At 45.6% G+C, this 20977-nt stretch overlaps 2 protein-coding genes and 1 long non-coding RNA gene across 8 annotated transcripts in view; 1 reads left to right on the forward strand and 2 right to left on the reverse strand.

Annotated features, from left to right (window-relative positions):
- Rad54l2 (RAD54 like 2) overlaps window positions 1-6092 on the reverse strand; it is a 44557-nt gene extending 38465 nt beyond the window's left edge. Inside the window, exon 1 of the mRNA XM_090323645.1 lies at window positions 5931-6092. The gene's annotated coding sequence lies outside the window, so the exon portion shown is untranslated. The remainder of the gene's footprint in view (window positions 1-5930) is intronic.
- Window positions 6093-9105: 3013 nt separating this feature from the next.
- Window positions 9106-12714, reverse strand: LOC150043130 (uncharacterized). The gene is made up of 4 exons (XR_016533471.1): window positions 12443-12714; window positions 12232-12357; window positions 11325-11423; window positions 9106-9494 (listed from the first exon to the last, which is right to left on the reverse strand). It is a non-coding gene; the product is annotated as an uncharacterized LOC150043130 (long non-coding RNA).
- The window catches only part of Dcaf1 (DDB1 and CUL4 associated factor 1), a 48037-nt gene continuing 37238 nt past the window's right edge, over window positions 10179-20977 (forward strand). For 3 of the 6 annotated variants that reach the window (XM_090323444.1, XM_090323445.1, XM_090323441.1), the window contains exons 1-2: window positions 10179-10279; window positions 18509-18626. In XM_090323444.1, the coding sequence (XP_090179570.1) occupies window positions 18517-18626 (110 nt within the window). In that variant the 5' untranslated portion in view covers window positions 10179-10279; window positions 18509-18516. Of the gene's footprint in view, window positions 10280-13057; window positions 13237-13398; window positions 13510-18508; window positions 18627-20977 lie in introns of those variants that run through there. The other 3 variants (XM_090323442.1, XM_090323443.1, XM_090323446.1) reach the window with 3 other exon arrangements.

Genomic DNA, 20977 nt, shown 5'->3' on the forward strand with positions numbered 1-20977 from the left:
GATTGGGTACACCTAGCAGATACAATGGCGAAACTGAACAATACAACTTGTGGGTGGCGATGGAAGGGAAAAACTGGGAGAGAGTGAGGGAAGGGGTGATACAGCCCCAAAAGAAATGTACTCATTGTCTGATTTATGTAACTGTAACCCCTCTGTACATCACCATTATAGTAACAATTAAAAATAATTTTAAAAGATCAGACAGAAGAAGGTGTTGGGGGAAGAAGGTAATAAGAATTTCAAGTATAATGGTGGCAATGAGGAGAGAAAAGAACGGTAGAGTCTAAGAAAATAAACCAGACACGAACACTTCTCATCACCACCTCCCGGTAGCCACGCACCTGTCACACAGCGAGGCCTCCACCACTAAACAGCAAACCGCTAAGTGTCTTATTTATATTTTCTCCCAGCATCTTCAAGATAATATCATATTTCTTAGAAGGTAATGCCCTTATTATCCAGGTAAGGAATCTGAATTTTAAAGAAGTGACCTTCCCCGAATATATCTAGCTAGGGAGTCTTAGAATTTAATCCTGACTTTGACCTCTAACTCCAGAGTCCAAGCTCTTTCTTATCTGTGGTCCAGGTTTCCAGTCTGAACAGAGGGGCTGGGAATGATAGTGGAGGGAAGCCAAAGGCGCACATTTGGCTGCTTTCACTGCATGCAGGTAGCTGGGCACCACTGGCTCAGGCCTGTCATCCTCGCTACTCGGAAGGCTGAGATCTGAGGATCTCGGTCCAAAGTCAGCTCTGGCACTAAAGTCCGTGAGACGCTTATTTCCAATTAGCCACTAGAAAACTGGGAGGGGGTGGGGAGAAGGCTTTTATTTTCTTTGCCCAAATGGATATCCCAAATAAAAAAGTGGTAGAAGCAGAAGTGTGGCTCAAGTGGTAGAATGCCAGCCTTGAGCAGAAAAAGCCAAGTGGTGAGGGGCAAGGAGTTGGCCTAGTGGTGTAGAGTGCTTGCCTAGGATGCATGAAGACCTGGGTTCGATTCCTTGGTACCACATACACAGAAAAAAAAAGCCGGAAGTGGTGCTGAGGCTCAAGTGGTAGAGCTCTAGCCTTGAGAAAGTCCAAGTCAGTGCTCAGGCCCTGAGTTCAAGCCCCACAACTGACAAAAAAAAAGTTATAAAGTATGTTAATTTTCAGTGTCTTCATTTACTGGAAGCTGGTGGTGCATACCTATAACCCTAACTTAGGAGACGGAGATTGAAATCTGAATATCTCAGTTCAAAACCAGCTTCCCTAGCTGGACAGAAAAAAATCCTAAGCCTCTCATTGCTAACTAACTCACAAAAAGCTGGAAGCAGAGATAGGATTCAACTAATAGAATATCCAGCTTGAGTAAAAAAAGTAGCAAGAGAAAACATGAAGCTCAGAATGCAAGCCCTACTAGTGGCATAATTCTTTCTTTTTTTTTTTCTTCATTTACTTTTGATCAAGATACACAGACAGGGAAGAAGAGAGGAAAAGGGAGGATGCTTTACTAGGTCACAATGAAGGTTAACAGCTAGAATAAAAAATATTCAGGTTTACACTATTCTATGCAATAAAAATGAAGAGACAAACACGCAACTTTCAACAGACTAAGCCTTACTTCAATCTTACGCTTGCCTTTTTTTTTTTTTTTTTGCCAGTCCTGGGCTTAGGCAAAGGGTCTGAGCACTGTCCTTGGACTTTCTCAAGGCTAGAGCTCTACCACTTGAGCCTCAGCATCACTTCCAGCTTTTTTCTACGTATGTGGTACCGAGGAATTGAATCCAGGTATTCGTGCATGCTAGGCAAGCACTCTACCACTAGGCCAAACTCCTGGCCCCGTCTTTTTTTTTTCTTAAATACAGGGGACAGAACTCCGAACACTCAGCAGACACTCTCAGTCTACATACAATGAACCTGACACAGGTGGTAAGCAATGCTTTCAAGTTCTTAAAAATATGGTAGGAAGGAGAACTTGATGGCTTATTGGGGAATCCAAACATATACGCAGTATTTGTAAATCACTGCTCATTGAAGTAAACACATAAACAAAATATTCCCTCCCCTACTCTATTTTTTTTTTCTCAGTCCTAGAGCTTGAACTCAGGGCCTGATCTTGGGCTTATCTCAAGGCCAGAGCTCTACCACTTGTGCTACAGCACCATTTCCGGCTTGTTTCTATGTATGTGGTACCGAAGAATCAAACCTGAGTTTTTCTGCATGCTAGGCAAGCATCTACCACTAGGCCAAACTCCTGGCCCTACCCTGTGTGTTTTTTTTTTTTTTTTACAAACAGGTAGAATTTAAATACTTAAAATGTATATTAATGAAATAATACAAAACAATCCCATATCAATTTAAAAAAAAAAAGGCTCTTGGAGACGGGAGTGTGGCTTATTGGTAGAGTGCTTGCTAGCACGCAGGAGCCCTGGGTTTGATTCCTCAGAACCACATATACAGAAAAAGCTGAAAGTGGCGCTGGGGCTCAAGTAGTAGAGTGCTAGCCTTGAGCAAAAGAAGCTTGGGGACAGTGCCCAGTTCCTGAGTTCAAGCTCCAGGACGGGGCGGGGGAGGGGGGGAAGCTCTTTACCTGGAGATGTCACTATTCAAAATGAGCGTACGTAATGGCTTTACTAAAAACGTGATATTCTCGTGTCACTTTTCTTCTGATATAAAGCTACCGCGAAACTATGAATAGGATCAAAATGTCAAAAAAAAAAGCCATAATTATCAAGGGACCTAACAGTACCTGGCTTAAGACAACAGATACAGATTTATGAAAGAGGCAATGAAATTAGAGGTGTAGCTCAAGTGGTAAAGCAACTTCCTAGCTAGTACAAAGCCCAGCCTAAATCTCAGTAACACCAAACACTAGTTCTAGTTTCTCACACTTACAACCCTAGCTACTTGGGAGGCAGAAATGGGGGGTATCGTGGTTTAAGTTTAGCCTGAGGAGAAAAGTTGCTGATACTGTCTTCTCAATACGGTGGCATATACCCACCGCCCAGGATAAGTGAGAGACTGGGTTAAGGGGAATCAGAATTCTGGCTCAGCCTTGGCAAAAAAAAAAAAAAAAAAAAGTTCATTAGACAGCATCTCTCCGAGCCCCGCCCCCCTCCACACACCTTTGTGTCTCAATTACAAAAATCTACAGCAGGAAGGATAAATTAGAAGGACCTCAAGTGTTAGAGCAGTTTTCTAACAAGCCTGAAGCCCTGAATTCAAACCTTAGACTGTGGAAAACAAAATGAAACGACTTAAGATGGAAAATCTTTAAAAGAGAAAAGTTGTAGAGAGAAGATAGTGTGTAAAGCTCAAAGAAAAAAAAATCCCTAAAATAATGAGAATATTAGTACAAGTAAAATAAATAATTACTTCATATCTCACTGGAAAATTTATAACAGTCTCCAATTATGAAGTACTTCCTGAACACCTAAAATAAATTCTAAGTGAATTCAAGGAGTACAATTTTTTTTTTTAATGTGGGCTTCTCCCCCCCCATCCTTTTTTGCCAGTCCTGGGGCTTGAACTCGGGCCTGGACACAGTTCCTGAGCTTCTTTTGCTCAAGGCTAGCACTCTACCACTTGAGCCACAGCACCACTTCTGACTCTTTTCTGTATTATGTGGTGCTGAGGAATTGAACCCAGCCAGGGCTTCATGCATGCTAGGAAAGCACTTTATGATGAAGCCACTTTCCCAGCCCAAGCACATCAACTTTTGCCTGAATAAAATATACAGAGCTGCAGCACCCAGGGCTGAAGGCCTCAGAATGGGGAGCTTGTACACTGTTTTTCAATGCTTCAGATTGTCACAGGGTGACATTTTGTACAGACTCTAGATCACTGGAGATTTGGTGACTATACTGTCCCTTGAGATAACAGGAATGCAGAAATGACAGTCACTAAGATTTAACAGATACAACTTAATCACTGCCTGGTATTTAACAATCGGAAACTGATCAAATTCTCACACCATTCTCTCCAGTTGCACTCATTAAAACAATGGCATGTAAACTACTAACACCTTTTTATATTACTTCAGATATATAAGAATTGGACAGAGCACCTCTAGAATAGATATACGAGATATATATCGTATATATATTACAGTGTCTAAGTTTGTCTACCCATACAAACAGTAGCCACAGTGCTAAAAAGAACCTATGAGTCACAATTCAAAAACAAGGGAGGAAAGGGGGGGAGGAAAGGAAGCTTTGAATCTCAAAACATTTCTTACTTAAAATGTCAGTGACAGCCACTGGTTTGACTTGGCATAAGAAAAGTCCACCTTATCTGCCACTCAGGAACAAGCAGGTCCCCCCTCCTCCAAGAGCCTCATCTCCCTGAAAAGTCCAGGCACAAATAGTTTAGCTAAATCTGCCAACAAGCAACAGGAATTCTAACAGATCTGAGTCACCCACTCCTCCACAATCAGAGGTCACTTTTCTATTATGAAGCCCACTCTCCAAAGTTCCACGTCTCAGATGGTCACTTCGACAACCTACATAGAACTTTTTTTTTCCAACCCCATTAGCCACTAAGCCTCTTCTACAACTCCCCAAATCACAACTCGCACGGGCCTCACCCTCACACAACCAACACGAATCAATGAATGCCACGACTCACTGTGGAGAGAACCTAGCTCTTTGCTCAAATGCTCCCGTGTCTAGCTGAGCTACTTGCCTTTCCAGGAACTATTCACCAAAGGAGACTTCAGAGAAGCAAAGTGCTTCCAACCTTCCTTTTCCCCACCAATCCTACCTTAGTGTAGCAAAAGCGAGGGGTGTATAGGGGTGTGTATGTGTGTGTGTGTAAGTGGGAAGGGGGAGAAACATGGGACCAGGTATAGGGGTGTGTCTGTGTGTAAGTGGGAAGGGGAGAAACATGGGACCAGTGTGTGTGTGTGTGTGTAAGTGGGAAGGGGGAGAAACATGGGACCAGTGTGTGTGTGTGTGTGTGTGTGTGTGTGTAAGTGGGAAGGGGGAGAAACATGGGACCAGTGTGTGTGTGTGTGTGTGTGTGTGTGTGTAAGTGGGAAGGGGGAGAAACATGGGACCAGTGTGTGTGTGTGTGTGTGTGTGTGTAAGTGGGAAGGGGAGAAACATGGGACCAGTGTGTGTGTGTGTGTGTGTGTGTGTGTAAGTGGGAAGGGGAGAAACATGGGACCAGTGTGTGTGTGTGTGTGTGTGTGTGTGTGTGTGTAAGTGGGAAGGGGGAGAAACATGGGACCAGTGTGTGTGTGTGTGTGTGTGTGTAAGTGGGAAGGGGAGAAACATGGGACCAGTGTGTGTGTGTGTGTGTGTGTGTGTGTAAGTGGGAAGGGGAGAAACATTGGACCAGTGTGTGTGTGTGTGTGTGTGTGTGTGTGTGCGTGTGTGTAAGTGGGAAGGGGAGAAACATGGGACCAGTGTGTGTGTGTGTGTGTGTGTGTGTGCGTGTGCGTGTGTGTAAGTGGGAAGGGGGAGAAACATGGGACCAGTGTGTGTGTGTAAGTGGGAAGGGGGAGAAACATGGGACCAGGCACCCGGAGGAGGCCCCTAAAATGCCCAACACAAGCGCCCCACCCACTCCACCCCGCCGAGAGTCAACCTCTGGGGTGCCAGTGATTGCTAAAGCGCCAAGAGCCCACAGCCCCTAAGAATCTCGGGGCCGCTCTGACTCCCTTCCCTGGCTACCAAGTCCCTAAATATTACATCTGTAGGGCTCGCCGCCCTCCCCGCCCCCCGTATCGAGGTCGAGGCCAGGACCCCCCCCCCCGCCCCCTCCACACACAACTCACACTCCCTCGACCCACCGACCCCTGGCGTTTCCCCCCTCAAGGCCCAAGCCCGCGGCGTACCCGGGGTCCCGGGCCCTCGTTTCCCTTCGGACTCCCATTGTGGCGGGTCCCTGCGGCCCTGGCCTGCGGGGTGGGGTGGGGGGGGACGAGGGGCCGGCACCGGCGCTCTCACCTTCCGGACCAAGCAGGGCCGAGGGAGCTCACGTTCCGCCGCGCCCACCTGGATGCTGTCTGCGGCGGCGGCGGCGGCGGCCGGGGCAGCAGCTGCGGAGGCGGGAAAGCAGCCAGCCAGGCCCGGACGCCTGAGGCTGGGTGGAAGCCCAGCGTCGGTCTTCTCCGGCGGCGGCGCTAACAGCCTCCGCTGGAGGTCCGCCCTAGAAAGCGTTCCCCCCCGCCCCGCCTCCTGGCCCGGGACTCAAAGCGTTCCGGACGGAAACACGTGCCCGGGGCGGAAGAGTTCCGCCGGGGATGCTGCGAGTCCTTCCCCACCTAACAAAGAGCCCTGCGGCCGGGCGCCGGGGACTCGCGACGCCGGGGAGGTTCAGATCTGAGGATTGCGTGTGCGAAGCCGGCTCGGGGAGGAACGTTCGAGATTCTAAAAAAAAAAAAAAAAAAAAGCCGAGCCAGGAGCGTGGCCCAGTGGTAGACAGTGCCTGTCTAGCCTGCATGAAGCCCTGGGTTTGATTCCTTGGTACTGCATACCCCGAAAAGGCTGCAAGTGGCTCAAGTCGCAGAGGACTAGCCTTGAGCAAAAAGTGTCCAAGGCCCTGAGTTCAGACTGGCAAAAAAAAAAAAAAAATCTAGCACTGTTGGCTCACACTTGTAAGTACTCAGGAGGCTGAGATCTGAGGATCAACGTTAAGAGCAGCCTTTTTTTTTTTGGCCTGGGCTGCCTTTGAACTATGATCCTCAGCTCTCAGCCTCTGATGAAGCTAGGAGGAGCCAACCACGCTGAGTTGCCTTGCTCTCCCCCGCCCTCCCCACACCCCCAGCCCTTCCAGATCCCTGTTTTCTAGGGGCAGGGAACAGAGGCTCATCTGGACAGCTGTTCTGGCTGAATAGGCTTGGATGTGTTCAGTTCTCTGGGCTTCATCTTACTGTTGAAATGGAGCATGATGCCTAGGGAGGACTGTTCAAAGGATGCTTGGTCTCCCTATGTAGCCCAGGTGGCCTTGAACTCCTCATCTTCCTGCCTTCTCCCACTTGCTGAAGAGAACAGTTTTTGAAGGCTGAACATAGTATCTGGCACAAAGTGGTAATTCAGTTCCGGTCAGAGGTGTGGGCTGAGTGAAGGATTCTGGCCCTAACAAGAATCAGTCATTGTCAGGACTGGCTTGCTATAGCACCAGTTAAGCCCTGTGGCTGACCTCGTGACAAAATCTCTGATGCTTCAGCACGCTGAGATAAAGGGTGTGCATGTGTGTGGGGGAATAGCGTTCTACCCTCTCATTTCCATAGATTCCAGCTGTGAGGGGACTATGGGACATAAATGGAATGGAGGGGAGTGCCAGCTATAATGGGATATGCTTCTTACAGTTCCAGGTACTTGGAAGGCTGGGACAGGATCAGTGCAACTCAGCAATTTGAAGCAAGACTAGGTAGGCTAATGAGACTCTCTTTGTTAAGACAGAGTCTCTTTATGTAGCCCAGGCTGGCCTCAACTTACTACTCTCCTGCATCAGTGCCCCAAGTATAGGATTACAGGTGTGCCATGCTTTGTGAAACCCTCATATCTTAAAAGAGAAGAAAAAAAAAAGCAAACTCATCTGGACCAGAGTAAGCCCTTTATATTACTTAGCTCATGTGATCTATGTACAAGGGTACTCTTCTCTCTGTATGTTCTATCATCTAGTCTCCATCCATCCATCCATCCATCCACCCAAGATTACTTTTCATGGCTGCTTTAAGTTCCCTGCAAAACTGATTAGAAGCTAGCTGCTGGTGGCTTATGCCTACACTCCTTGCTACTTAGAAGGCTGAGATGTGAAAACTGGCATGACTCCATCTCAAATTAGCCAGCAAAATGCTGGTCTGGAAGTGTGGCTCCAGTGCTGAAGCACCAGCTATGAACAAGGAAGTCAAGGTCAAGGGAAAGCACAAGGCCATGAGTTTGAGCCCTGGGACCAGTTCAAAAAATAAAAAAGATCAGAGAAGGCAGCATTCTCACATGCTCTCTTTTTCCTGAACACAGGCAAAGCTCTTCCCACCATGATCAAGATCCAGAAGCACAGTGGTAAATTTGCATCGTCCCGAAGGTATTTTTTAGCCACGTGCCAGTGATCACACCTGTAATCCTAGCTACTCAGGAGGTTGAGGTGGTTCAAAGACAGCCCAGGTAGCAAACTCTGTGAAACTTTCTTTAGGGGGGGGGTGTCTCTGTGGACTTGAATTTGGGGCATGAACACCATCCCTGAGCTATTTTGTCCAAGGCTAGCCCTCTATCACTTGGAGCCACAGAGCCATTTCGGGCTTTCTGGTGGTTAACTGGAGTTAAAGAATCTCATGGACTTTCTTGCCTAGGCTTCTTCTAACCACGATCCTCAGATCTGAGTAGCTAGGATAGCAGACATGAGCCTCCAAGTATGTGAGACTCTTACCTCCAGTTAACCTCCAAAAAGCTAGAAGTGGAGATGTGGCTCAAGTGATAGAGTCTTAGTCTTGAGGGGAAAAAAATCCTCAGGGACAGCACTCAGGTACTAAGTTCAAGCACAGGACAAGCACAAAAGGAAGTATCTTTTGGGACTGGGAATGTGGTTTAGTGGGAGAGTGCTTGCCTAGCATGCATGAAGCCATGGGTTTGATTCCCCTGTACCATATAGGCAGAAAAAGCCAGAGTGCTGCTGTGGCTCAAGTGGTAGAGTGTTAGCCTTGAACAACAAAACAACAAAAAGCTCATGGACAGTGTCCAGGCCCTGAATTCAAGCCCAAGGACTGGCAAAAAAAAGTATCTTTTAAAATGTAAGTGGTTCTCTAGATCAAACTGCAAATGTTACCCAAGCTCCATACAGAGTTTGACTACCCTCTACCAGGCTCTGATACATTTGTTACAATTGATGAATCTGCATCTTACACAGCAATATCACCCAAAGTCTATATTGGGATCATAAAGTGGTCAGCTTCTTATGAATTTCAGACAAATGTCTCTCTCTTTAATATAAATTTTTAATCTATTTCTTTGAGATGAGGTCTCTCTCTATAGCCTAGGTTGGCTTTCAACTCACAATTCTGCCTCAGACTTTGGAATGCAGGGATTACATGTGTATACTCCCATGCATAGCTACAATCTTATTTGCATCAAAGCAGTACATATGCAAACTCTAATGTTTCAGAGTAGACACAAAAAAATGTTATAATGGACAATGTCTTTATAATAATGCAATGTCTTTATTTGTTTATTCTGTGACAGTCCTGGGACTTGAATTCTGGGCCTGGGTTCTTTCCCTAAACTTTTGTGTTCAAAACCAGCACCCTATGACTTGAGCCACAGCTCCACTTCTGGCCTTTGGATAATTAATTGGATAAGAGTTTCAAGGATTTTTCTGTCCAGGCTGGCTTCAAATAGTGATCCTCAGATCTCAGCCTCCAGAGAAGCTAGGATGATTGGCAGGAGTCTCAGTTGTCCTAATCCAGTGTCTTTTCTTCATTCCTAGCCTCAGGGATAGAGGAGTTATCTTCTGAAATCATCAGCCTCAGGGTGGACACACCTAGGGCTCTGACCAAGAGAACCATCTTCTATCTGTAATATCAAAGATGTGGTTGGTCAGACTTTACACACTGCTGACAAAAATCCCTCACTGAACCATTTTAGCTCTTGGCTTGGGAAGTATTAGTCCATTTTGGCAAAGCCAGAGCTGTTCCATGTATAGCAACCAGGAAGCAGAGTGGAGCAGTAACAGGAAAGGCCAGGATGAGATATAGCTCCCAAGAACACACCCCGCCTCTTACTTCTCCCAACCAAATCCCATCTACCACCTCCCAAATATCCTGGTTGTTCAGGAGGCTGAGATTTAAGGTTCACTGTTCAAAGCCAAACGGGTAGGAAAAGTCCATGAGACTCTCATCTCCAATTAAGAACCCTCCCAAAAGCCAGAAGTGAAGCTGTGCCTGGGCGTTGCCCATGAGCTCTCCCACTCTACCCCTGGGGCCTGGGCATTGTCCCTAAGCTCTTCAGCTTAAGGCTACCCATGAGCTCTCCCACTCTACCCCTGGGGCCTGGGCATTGTCCCTAAGCTCTTCAGCTTAAGGCTACCGCCCTACCCCCGGAGCTACAGCCCCACATCCTGGTAAACTTCTTTTTCTATTGAGCAACCAAAACATCCGAGATCATACTAATTGGTTGTCCTGGTTTCTGGCCCTGTGGGGAGGCAGCTAGCTTTGTGACTTCATAAAAACCTATCTTATGACTAGTGTGGACCTGGTGAAGCAGGAGCTAGGTGCAGGAGGCTCCTCTCAGGAACATCATGTGACTTTTCATAGAGTTACACTCCCAGCTCTAAGGGAATGCAGAATAGCTGCGTAACGGTAAGAGCCCAGTACATCCTCTGTACCTAGAAATGTCTGTCCTTGATGGCTCTGGTTTCTAGGCCTACCTGGGTAGTACTCCAGACTCTATCTAGGAGGTACAAGGCCAATGGAGAGGAAGAGACTTTCGACCTATTAGATCTGTTAGACAAAGCTTTTCTTCTCTGGGTTCTTTCAAATTGTATATAATGATGGAAACTTTATCTGTCCAGAGTCTTCATTAAGATCTGCCCAGCAGTCCTCAGAGTACCTCCAAATGGAGTCAGGTCAGAGATCTCTAAATTCTATAGAAATGTCTTGTAGCCACACACACAGACAATGCCAAAACCCCAGAGGCTTTTGAGAGTTTGAAGACATTCTCCAATGCCAACTCCATTAGTGTCTTCCCAAAAGGAATCTGAGGCCAAAGATGGATCCTTGGTTCTTGGGGTCAGGGCTAGACCTCTCATCCTTTTTCTCCTCCTGGAAAGTCCTGCAAGCATGACACTTTACCTTTTCAAATGGGGATGGCTTCTTTCTCAGGTTACATCCCAAGGGAGGCAAGACTACAGTGAGTAGGATAGGATAGATTCCAGAGATATCCCACCAAGGAGGCCAAGAAATCTCTTTTCTATGATTCTGAACCCCTATGTCAGAATCAATCTGGGTAAGTGGGAGTGGATTATCTGTGCCTCTTTTTTTGGTGTATGCTTACAAGTGAGTGTTGTCTGTGAGGATTGATACCTAATGTACAGATGTGTGTGCCTCTGTATCTGGCATGTGTGGGTAAATGCCTATCTTGTGAAATGTCCCTGTGAACACACTTGGTATGTATGAGCAACTTGGTATGTAAAGCTTGAGTGTTGTCCCCTTCCTCTTCCGTAGGTGTGTGTGTCTGTGTGTCTGGGGGGATTCTGATAGGGAGAGAGGGCTGCAGGAGTTACATGGAGATTCTTAAGGGAGGTGCCGTGGGAAGGCAGTGTGTCTCCTGCTTTGATCTCCCAGTTTCCCTGGGCTCTCATTTTTCCTAGAGGCCTCCTTGGTGCTTCTTATTCTTATCACCTACCTGGGGCACTAGGCTGAGCTTCCAAAGAGAAGCAGTGCCATCTCGTGACAGGCTGAGGCAGTGACTCCTGCTCTTTCATTTAAAGGTTCTTCCAGAGCTCTAGGCAATAGAGAAATTGGTATTGGTTGACTTGTAGTCTAGATGACTAGCATATAAACATAGAGAAGCTACCTAATGCTTGAACACTCCATTCCTACTCATTTTGTGTTCACAGGGGGAAAGTTACAATTTTTTTCTCTCTCCCTCTTTTTGAGACAAGGTCTCACTGTTATAGACCAAGTCAACTTAGAACTAGCAATCTTTGTCTCAGCCTCCTGACTGCTAACATTATAGAAATGTACCATCACACCTGGCTTGGATTTCATTTATTTTTTGGGGGAGGTGCAATTCTAAGGATTCGTATTTCTCATGCCTATCCTGTGGGGACAGGGGTGACAATTAACAAGAGAGGTTGTTAAATACTAAAGTATTTGGGTCAGAGCCAAATCGGCTGTAAAGTCAAAGTAAATAACGACAACCTATTATTGTTATAGGAAAGGTCCAGATGAACAAGAGTAGAGAGGTTTAAGGCATAGGAGAAGGGATCGTGGGAATGGACACATTGGTGAACTGTCAATCACACATTCTAGAACCTGTGCCTTGTGCAGTTGCTTCTCTAAGTTGTACTTTAAAGAGGATGGATCTTTCTAGAAAGAAGGCAATGAAAGCCCATGGGGAACAGAAGAAGGAGACTCTGTATTTAGGTTTCACATGAAGTGAGCTGTGGAATCTGATCATGGCAACAGATTTGGGTCTTGTCTTCTCCCTGTGCAAATAATGGCTGCGGGCAATCCTTAGAAATGTACAGAAACTGGCTCACTTCAAGACAGTGACATCAGGTTGGAAGGTGGGGGCACATTCTACTCACCTGCAGTTTCTGGTTGTTGTTTTTTTTTTGTTTTTTAAATCAGCCATGTCCCCACAAAGGATGCTTGGGTGAGTCTTCTGAGTGTCTTGCTCATTTGGTTGGTGATATTTGGCAGAATCATTTACTCTAAGAAAAAAGAGACGAAATTTAAGAACTGCTGAGTTCATCTATGAGTTTTTGACTTTTTATTCTCTGCCCTCACACTGGATACCTGCCAGTAACTGTTTTTCTTTTTTTTTTTTTTTTCAACGGATGATGTCTTGAACAGAGAGACCAAAAAAAGAAAGAAAAGAACCCAACATAAACACCAAGTGCATTCTGTCTAATGAGTAAATTTTGTTTCTGAGCTATGCTTGCGGGGAATTAGTTCCTTTGATCCCGGGTATATTCTAGAGACAAATAGAAAGCCACAGAGGCTGCTCCGGCCGGCACAGGGTGAGAACAGTCCTGACTGAGACGGTCTCGGTCGGCTGGGAGCATGGAGTCCCCTCACCCTTCGCTTCCGCCTTCCGAAGCAGCCAATAACCACACAGCCGTACCCGGTTCACAGAGGAAAACCACATGTCCCAGGAGTCAACGCGCAGGGGCGCAGCGCTGACAAGCCAATCAGCACGCGGAACTCCATTTCCCAAGCACCCCCGGGGCGGTTGGCTTGGCCTCCTCCCCTCCCCCACCTCCGCTCCGCGCTGGCTCCGGGGGGGCGGGGCTGGCTTTCTCTCCGGACCGCCATCCTTGCGCCAAGGCCGGGCGCGCGCGCGCGCGCGTGCGCGCTCCCGCAAGGTACGTAAGGCCATGCGAGTGACGCATAATATGTGGGCCGCCCTGGAGCCGCGGTCGCGCTGTGTGTGTGTGTATGTGTGTGTGTGTGTGTGAGTGTGGGAGAGAGAGCGAGAGAGAGGGGCGCAGAGAGAGGGAGCGTGCGGGGCCCGGGAGCGGGGTGTGTGTGAACTGCGGGCCGCTGGCGGGGCCCGGGGTGGGGGGAAGCGGTGGAGCCCGCTCGTGAAGGTGAGCGGGAAAAGGAGGGGAGACGGCGGGCGAGGGAGGGGACGGGGAGAAGACAGGGCGCGGGGTGGCCGGCGGGAGAGTGGGCGCCGGGCTGGGGGAGGGGCGGCACCTGCCGGGGCCCCCGCGGGCGGAGCGGGGCCGGGTCGGGGCGCCGGGGCGGCCGGGCCTGGACAGCCTGACAGGACTTTTCCTCCGGATACCTGGGCCCGGGGGCGGGGCCTCAGCCTTCTCGCCAGCACCCCCCGTCCACCCCCTCAGCCAAAGAAGCTCACCGTGAGTAACTTCCGCCCGGAGTTGGGGACACCCCCCCCCCGACTTGGACGAGAGGCGACTTTCATTTCTCTTGCTCTCCACATCCCTCCCCCCCCCCTTTCCTCTCAATTCTTCCTTCCGTACTTGTTGGGCGTCGGGGGAGAGGGGGCGGGGAGGCTCCATCTTCCCGCCGTCCTCAGTGGACCCCCTTTCCTCCCCCCGCCCCTTTCCCGGGCTGAGTCTCCGCCTCCAGCCTCCAGTCACCTGGGCGGGCTTTCCCCTCCTCCGCTCCCGCCCTCCCTCCCGCCTCGTGCCACCACCTCCCCGCATTCGCCCGGGCTCTTGGACCGGGCGAGGGGGCGGAGCCTTGTGGGCACTCCGCCCTCCGCCGGGCCGGAGTTGGGAGCGGAGGAGGAGGAGGTGTGCGTGTCGGTTCTGTACCACGGGGAGTCCCAGCTTTGCCCGCCACGCCGCCCAGGAGCCCCGATTTGCGCTGGCGAGGCGGGGTGTGTGTGTGTTGGGGGCCGTGTTGGGATGTCCGAGGTGTGAACTCTTCCCCCCCACCGCGTCGGTCTGCTTCCTCTTAGTGCAGTGGTGCTGCTGATCTGGTCATCTGGTTGATTGAGGAAGTCGTTTTGCAGTCACCCACACACACGCACACACACACACGCCGAAGCCTTCTAATTAGCCTGCATGATTTAATCGTTTACGTTTAGCAGCATCCTGTTCCAAAACGCCCTGCTAGTGTGTAGAATGAGGTGATCCGTAGTGTCGTTCTGAGCTTCCTCTCTGCACTTTACAGGTTTTGTTTTTGTTTTTATAAACGTTTGTATTTTGACTTGTTTTGTTGTCGGCCGCGGGGCTTGGACTCTGGGCCTGGGCGCTGTCCCTGAGCTCTTCAGCTCCAGGCTACCGTCCTACCCCTGGAGCCACAGCCCCACTTCTGGTTTTCCGGTGGCTAATTGGAGATGAGTCTCATGGTTTTTAGTGCCTGGGCTGGCTTTGAACCTCGATCCTCAGCTAGGAGTCCAGGCGTGAGCTGTATTTTGAGTTTTAATAGAAGTTCGTATATTTCTGCTGGATGTCAAGATTTGGGTTTTGCATGTTCTTCATTACCCCCATTCTCATGTAGTATAAGTTTGGATGTTAAGGAGATAATAGAGAATCGGTAAATTGTTATGTGCTCAACATTTCAGGGATAGCTTGCTTATTAGCGCAGTCTTGTTGTTTAACTTGCTACTCCAGTTGTTAAATTTAATAGAGAAGTGTGGTAGAATGAATGAACCAACATGTCTATATTACCAGGTGAATTCTTTTTGTGGAGAAAATAGATGTGGAAAGAAATAAGGTTATACATGATCTCAGGTAAGAGAGTACACTTACTTGAAGTTCTAAAATTGGAATTTTCATTTTTAGTCTTGTATGGAGATTGGCTTAGAGTCTATGGTAGATTCTACTATTGAGCTACATTCCAGACCTCTTCACACTCCCTGCCTCCCTTTAAAATAAGGAAACATTCTTACAGATTATTAGGATTTTAACTTCTTTGATATAATTTTTTTTCTGTCTAGGATTTTTTGTTCTTTGGTTGGTTATGGGACTTGAACTCAGGACCTGAATGTTGTCCCTGAGCTTTTGTGCTCAAAGCTAGCACTCTACGGCTTTGAGCCACAGTGCCATTTCTGGTTTTCTGGTAGTTAATTGGGGAGGAGTCTCATGGATTTTCCTGCCTGGGCTAGCTTCCAGCAGAGATCTTCAGATCTCAGCCTCCTGTGTATCTAGCATTAACATTACCCATTAAGCAGGCTACTGAGTTTTTTTTTTTTTTTTTTTTCTGTCAGTCTACTGTCTCCATTTATTTCTCCCTGGCAAATGGCTGATAGGGGACACTTTTTTCATTTTGGGTGCTTGTGCTGGGGCCTATACTCCAGGCCTCACACTCTTGGCTTGGCTGTTTTGCTCATAGCTCATGCTATCTTTGGATCTTCCAATAATCTTTCCCCAGAAATGGAAACTCCGGCTGGGTATGTAGCTTAGTGGTGGAGCACTTGCCTAATATAGTAAAGGTCCTGGGTTCAGTCCTTAGCATTGAGAAAGATAAAATTAGGATGTAATTACAAGGAACTGTAAGTAGCTACAATAGTCTTGAGAAAATAGGCACAGTTGGAAAAAGCACACTTCTGATTTCAAAACTTATCACAAAACTAATCAAAACAATGTGTGGTATATATATATATAGAAAAATACAATAAAACAAAGTTCAGGAATAAGCCCTCACACTTAAAGCCCGTTAATATTCACCATTGGTGATAGAGCCCAATAGTGAAAATAAAGGATTTCCAACAGGTGCTGCTGAAATATTTGGATATCTTCATACAAAAGTATGAAGTTAGGTTACAGCATTACATACTATATGAACATTATTTCAAAATGCATTAAAGATCTTCATATAAGACTTGTAAGACTTTTAGACATTCTTAGACATCAGAACCAAAATCAGTATTATCCTAATACTTAGTCTTCTAATCTGTGAACACAAGTTGTCTTTTCATTTTATGTAGGCTGTGTTTATTTCAGAAATGTTTTGTAGTTGTCAGTGTATAAGTTTTGTACCTTTTTGGTTAACTTATTTCTAAGTATTCTTTTTGATGCTTTTGGTGAATGAAATTAAACCTTGGTGTGATGTTGAATGCCTGTGACTCCAGCTTTTGGAAGGCTCAGAAAGATCATTAGTGCAAGTTCATTTGTTTGGACTATATAGCCAGACCTTGTCACAAAGAAACAATTCTGATTGTTGATTGATAGCATTATTACAACTGATTACCCTGTAACTTTGTTGAATTTACTTGTTAGCTTTAATAGTCTAAGAGAGTGTGTGTGTGTGTGCGCGCGCACGCTACTACTGGGCTTGGTATCAAAGCCTTAGCTTTTTACTCAGGCTGGTGGTCTACTATTTTAGACATACCTCCACTTTCTTTTTTTTCCTTCTGGTTAATTGGAGATAACAATCTCATTTTCTTGCCCTGACTGGCAGTGAACTATGATCTTCAAATCTCAGTCTCCCAATTATAGGATTACAGACATGATCCATGGGGTTTGAACTCTGGGCCTGGGCTTTGTTAAGGCTACCTCCCTACCCCTTGAGCTATAGTACCACTTCCAGTTTTCTAGTGGTTAATTGGAGATAAAGAGTCTTTAGTGTCCTGGCTGGTTTTAAACATGAACCCCGCAATTCTCAGATCTCAGTCTCCTGAGTAGCTACGATTACAGGTGTGAGCCACCAAGCCCAGCTATAGGATCTTGTTTTCCTCTACATTTTGTGGATATTTTCCTCTGATCTTAGTTTGGTTATTTTTTATTTTATTTTATTTTATTTTTTTGCCAGTTCTGGGGCTTGAACTCAGGGCCTGGGCATTGTCGCTGAGCTTCTTTTGCTCAAGGTTAGCACTCTACCACTTGAGCCATAGCACTACTTCCGGCTTTTTCTGTGTATGTGATTCAGAGAAATAGAATCCAGGACTTGATTCAAGGCAAGCACTCTACCACTGGGCCACATGCCTAGCCTTATTTTTTTCCCTCATCTGATAATCATGTTCTTTTCCTTCATTCTATTATTGTGATACATGCTACTGATAATTGATATTGTTTTCTTACAGTGAACTATTGCAATCCTTTTTGTGTGTGTGCTAATATTGGTGTTTGAATTTAGGAATACATCTTCAGACCACACAATGAATATATATATATATATATTCATATATATATATATTTTTTTTTTGGTCTATCAATAATTGGGCTTGAACTCTGGGCCTGGGCACTGTTCCTGAGCCCTTCAGCTTAAGGCTAGTGTTCTACCACTTTGAGCTACAGTGTCACTTCCGGTTTTCTTGTGGTTAATTGGACATAAACATCTCGCCAACTTTTGTGTCTGGGCTGGCTTTGATCTTGATCCTCAGATCTCAGTCTTCTGAGTAGCTAGGATTATAGGCATGAGCCACCAGCACCTGGCCTTGGTATATAATTTTATGCTGCTAGATTCAACATGAACATGCTTTTCCCCTCTCCTTCCCTTCCACAAAAATATTAATTTACGGGCAGGGAGTTTGGCCTAGTGGTTAAAGTGCTTGCCTAGCATGCACAAAGACCTGGGTTCAATTCCTCGGTACCCCACATACATAGCAAAAAGCCGGAAGTGGTGCTGAGGCTCAAGTGGTAGAGCTCTAGCCTTGAGAAAGTCCAAGGACAGTGCTCAAGCCCTGAGCTCAAGCCCAGGACTGGCAAAAAAAATATATATATATTAATTTACATTAGCTAGTAGTACTTTCTGATATGGATCTTCTTATAGAATGGTTGCTATTTCTATGAAAATATATACTTTGCGTGACAGGATCTGTCATGCTGATCTTAAAGACTACCTGGAAGAAAAGATGATGCTATAAATCACCTGAATATTTGTGTCTCATTGACAGTACTCTTCTTGGGATGCCTTATAAAAATCTTCCCTTGTGGTCATTCTGTTTGATTTCTCTGAAGGCCATTCCTCAGTCAACCCAGCAGCCTTTATACCTGTTTTCCAGCTTCATTCCTTCCAGGAAATCTAGCTGCCTTTTGAGGTTACCATTTTCCCTCCTGGAAACAATATCCACTTTACTCCTTAAACAGGAATGTATCTTTTTTTTTTTTTTTAATAGAGTAGTGCCGGTCACATGTAGTATTAAAAAAAAGTAACTTCGAAGTTTGGACTTGAGAGGTCTAGACCTGAGTGTGTGTGTGCGCATGTGTGCACGCGCGTGTGTGGGTTGGTTGTGGAACTTGAACTCTGGGCCTGGGCCTTGTCCCTGACCATACATACCACACATAAAACTATCATCTGAAGGGTCAAAGATCCAATTTCCCTCGGTTTAAAAATGATTTTTCCTGATTGTCCATTCCTTCTCTTACTCCTCCCCACTTTTCCTTTTGTTGGAAGTCCACCAGGTTTCTTGGTCTGTGGCATTTATTGTTGTCTTGGCTTCCTTAGGCCACGCCATGACTACAGTAGCAGTGCATGTGGATTCCAAGGCTGAGCTCACGACCTTGCTGGAACAGTGGGAAAAAGAACATGGCAGTGGGCAAGACATGGTACCCATCCTTACCAGGTAGGAAGGAAAACATCAGGATGGCTTTTCACATACAGCTTAATATACTAGTCTTTTTCTATATGCATGAGAAAGCTGCATTTTTAATATATGAAGAGGAAGAGTCCAACCCCTCTTATTCTTCAATCTAGTTTATGTATCTTTAAAAATAATTTTATTGTTATTAAGGTATTGTACAGAGGTATTACCATTTCATAAATTAAGTAATGAGTACCTTTCTTTCTTTTTATTTTTTTGTGGGTCATGGGGCTTGAACTCTGAGCCTGAGCTCTTCAGCTCAAGGCTACCAACCTACCCCTGGAACCACAGCACCACTTCCTATTTTCTTTTCTTTTCTCTTTCTTTCTTTCTTTCTTTCTTTCTTTCTTTCTTTCTTTCTTTCTTTCTTTCTTTTTCTTTTTTTTTGTGGGTGCCAGGCATCGTAGCTCATGCCTGTAATCCTAGCTAATCAGGAGGCTGAGGTCTGAGGATCAAGGTTCAAAGCCAACCCACACAAAAGGACCTGAGACTCTTACCTCCAAATAAACTCTAGAAAACAGAAAGTGAGGCTTGTCTAGAGGATGGTAGCTGAAGAGCTCAGGGACAGTGCCCAAGCCCAGGGCTTAAGTCTCGATGTCTCAGTCTCCCTAGCTGTAGCATTATGGGTGTGCCTATCTAAAGACTATAGTCTTAGTAAAGTTTAACAGGACTAAATGCTTTGTTCCCATTTCTCTTGATAAATGGGGAACTTGTGTTAGGACAGGTATTTTTTTAAATTAATTAATTATTTTTATTTATTTTTAAATTATAATTAATAGAGGGATTACAGTTCTAGTCTCCAGATAGAAGGAGCATTACTTCACACACGTTTATACCCCTTCTCATGTTTTTGTCCCCATTTCCCTCCCCCCCCTTTTTTTTGATGTGGGTGAGACAGAGTGTGTGTGTACGATTCCTTGGGCTTGAACAAGGCACGGGCACTGTCACTTAGCTTTTTTTTCCCTCATGGTTAGTAAAAGCACTCTTATCACTTGAGCCACAGCTCCACTTCTGGCTTTTTTTTTTAAATTTGGTGGTTAATTGGAGATAAGTCTCTCATGGACTTTGCTGCTTGGACTGGATTTGAACTGCAATCCTCAGTTCTCAGCCTCCTGAGTAGGAATGTGGATGTGAATCTGGTAGAATCTGATAGCTTAACAGGGTTTTGTTTTTTTGATTTTAGGAATTGGATTATTAATGCTGATGAAAACTGGATTTTAATTTGTTGACGCGTTAAATATTAACTGAAAAAACCCCACTAAAAGGCCTATTAATATAAGATATTGATGCTGAGGAAAGTCAGAAGACTTAAAAATTCTGGATATTGTGCAGTGAACATGCATTGCTTATATAGCTGAAGGAAGGATCATTAATAGGAAATAATATTTGCTGTGAATTTCTCTACATTTTGCTAAATGTCCTGACTTTCATTTTCAAGGTTATTTTGCTTTCAATATCAATATTTGATCTTCAACTTTTCACTTTGCTAGTGTTCAGCAGCACAAAGCAAGGGGCCGTTGTTCTCAGGGAGATAACCACCTAGGAAGCAACTGAACCTAAGAGATAAGAAACAATGCAAAGTATTACAAAATAGTGTGTAATGAAGTGCTTAATCAGGCAGTATGATAGAGGTTATGAAACCAGAAGTTGAATGAGTTTCTTTATACATTCATATGTTTGTTTTCTTTGGATCCATTTTTCTCACTTTCATTACAAGCATTATTGAGAGCTTTATTGTTAGTCTGCAGAGCTACGTGAAAAGTAACTGTAAAGTTTTCATAGAAAGGTATAAAGGGATAATGTTTCTGTGTCAGTGAGAAATTGGGCCACACTAAAGTAAAGGGTTTGGGGCTGGGAATGCAGCTTAGAGGTAGAGTGCTTGCCTAGCATGCATGAAGCCCTGGGTTCTAATCCTCTATCTTATAAACAGAAAGAGCCAGAAGTGATAGGGTGCTAACCTTGAGCAAAAGAAGCTCAGGGACAGTGCCTAGCCCCTGAATTCGAGCCCCGGGACCGGCAAAAAAAAAAAAAAAAAAAAAAAGATTTTTGGGGCCGGAAATTTGGCTTAATGGTAGAATGCTTAACTAGCATGCACAAAGACCTGGATTCAATTCCTGGGTACCACATACATAGAAAAGGCTAGAAGTGGTGCTATGGCTCAAGTGGTAGAGCTCTAGATTTGAGAAAGCCCAAGGCCAGTCAGTGATCAGGCCCTGAGTTCCATCCCCAGGACTGGCAAAAAAAAAATAAAAGGATTAAAAAAAAAAAGTTGGTTTACTGTAGAGTCCAGGCTGGCCCTGAGCTCAAAGTCCTACTGCCTCAGCTGCCAGAGT

This window comes from Megascapheus bottae, chromosome 32 (assembly GCF_031878675.1).
Source record: "Megascapheus bottae isolate mThoBot1 chromosome 32, mThoBot2.hap1, whole genome shotgun sequence".
Classification (NCBI taxonomy): Eukaryota; Metazoa; Chordata; class Mammalia; order Rodentia; family Geomyidae; genus Megascapheus; species Megascapheus bottae.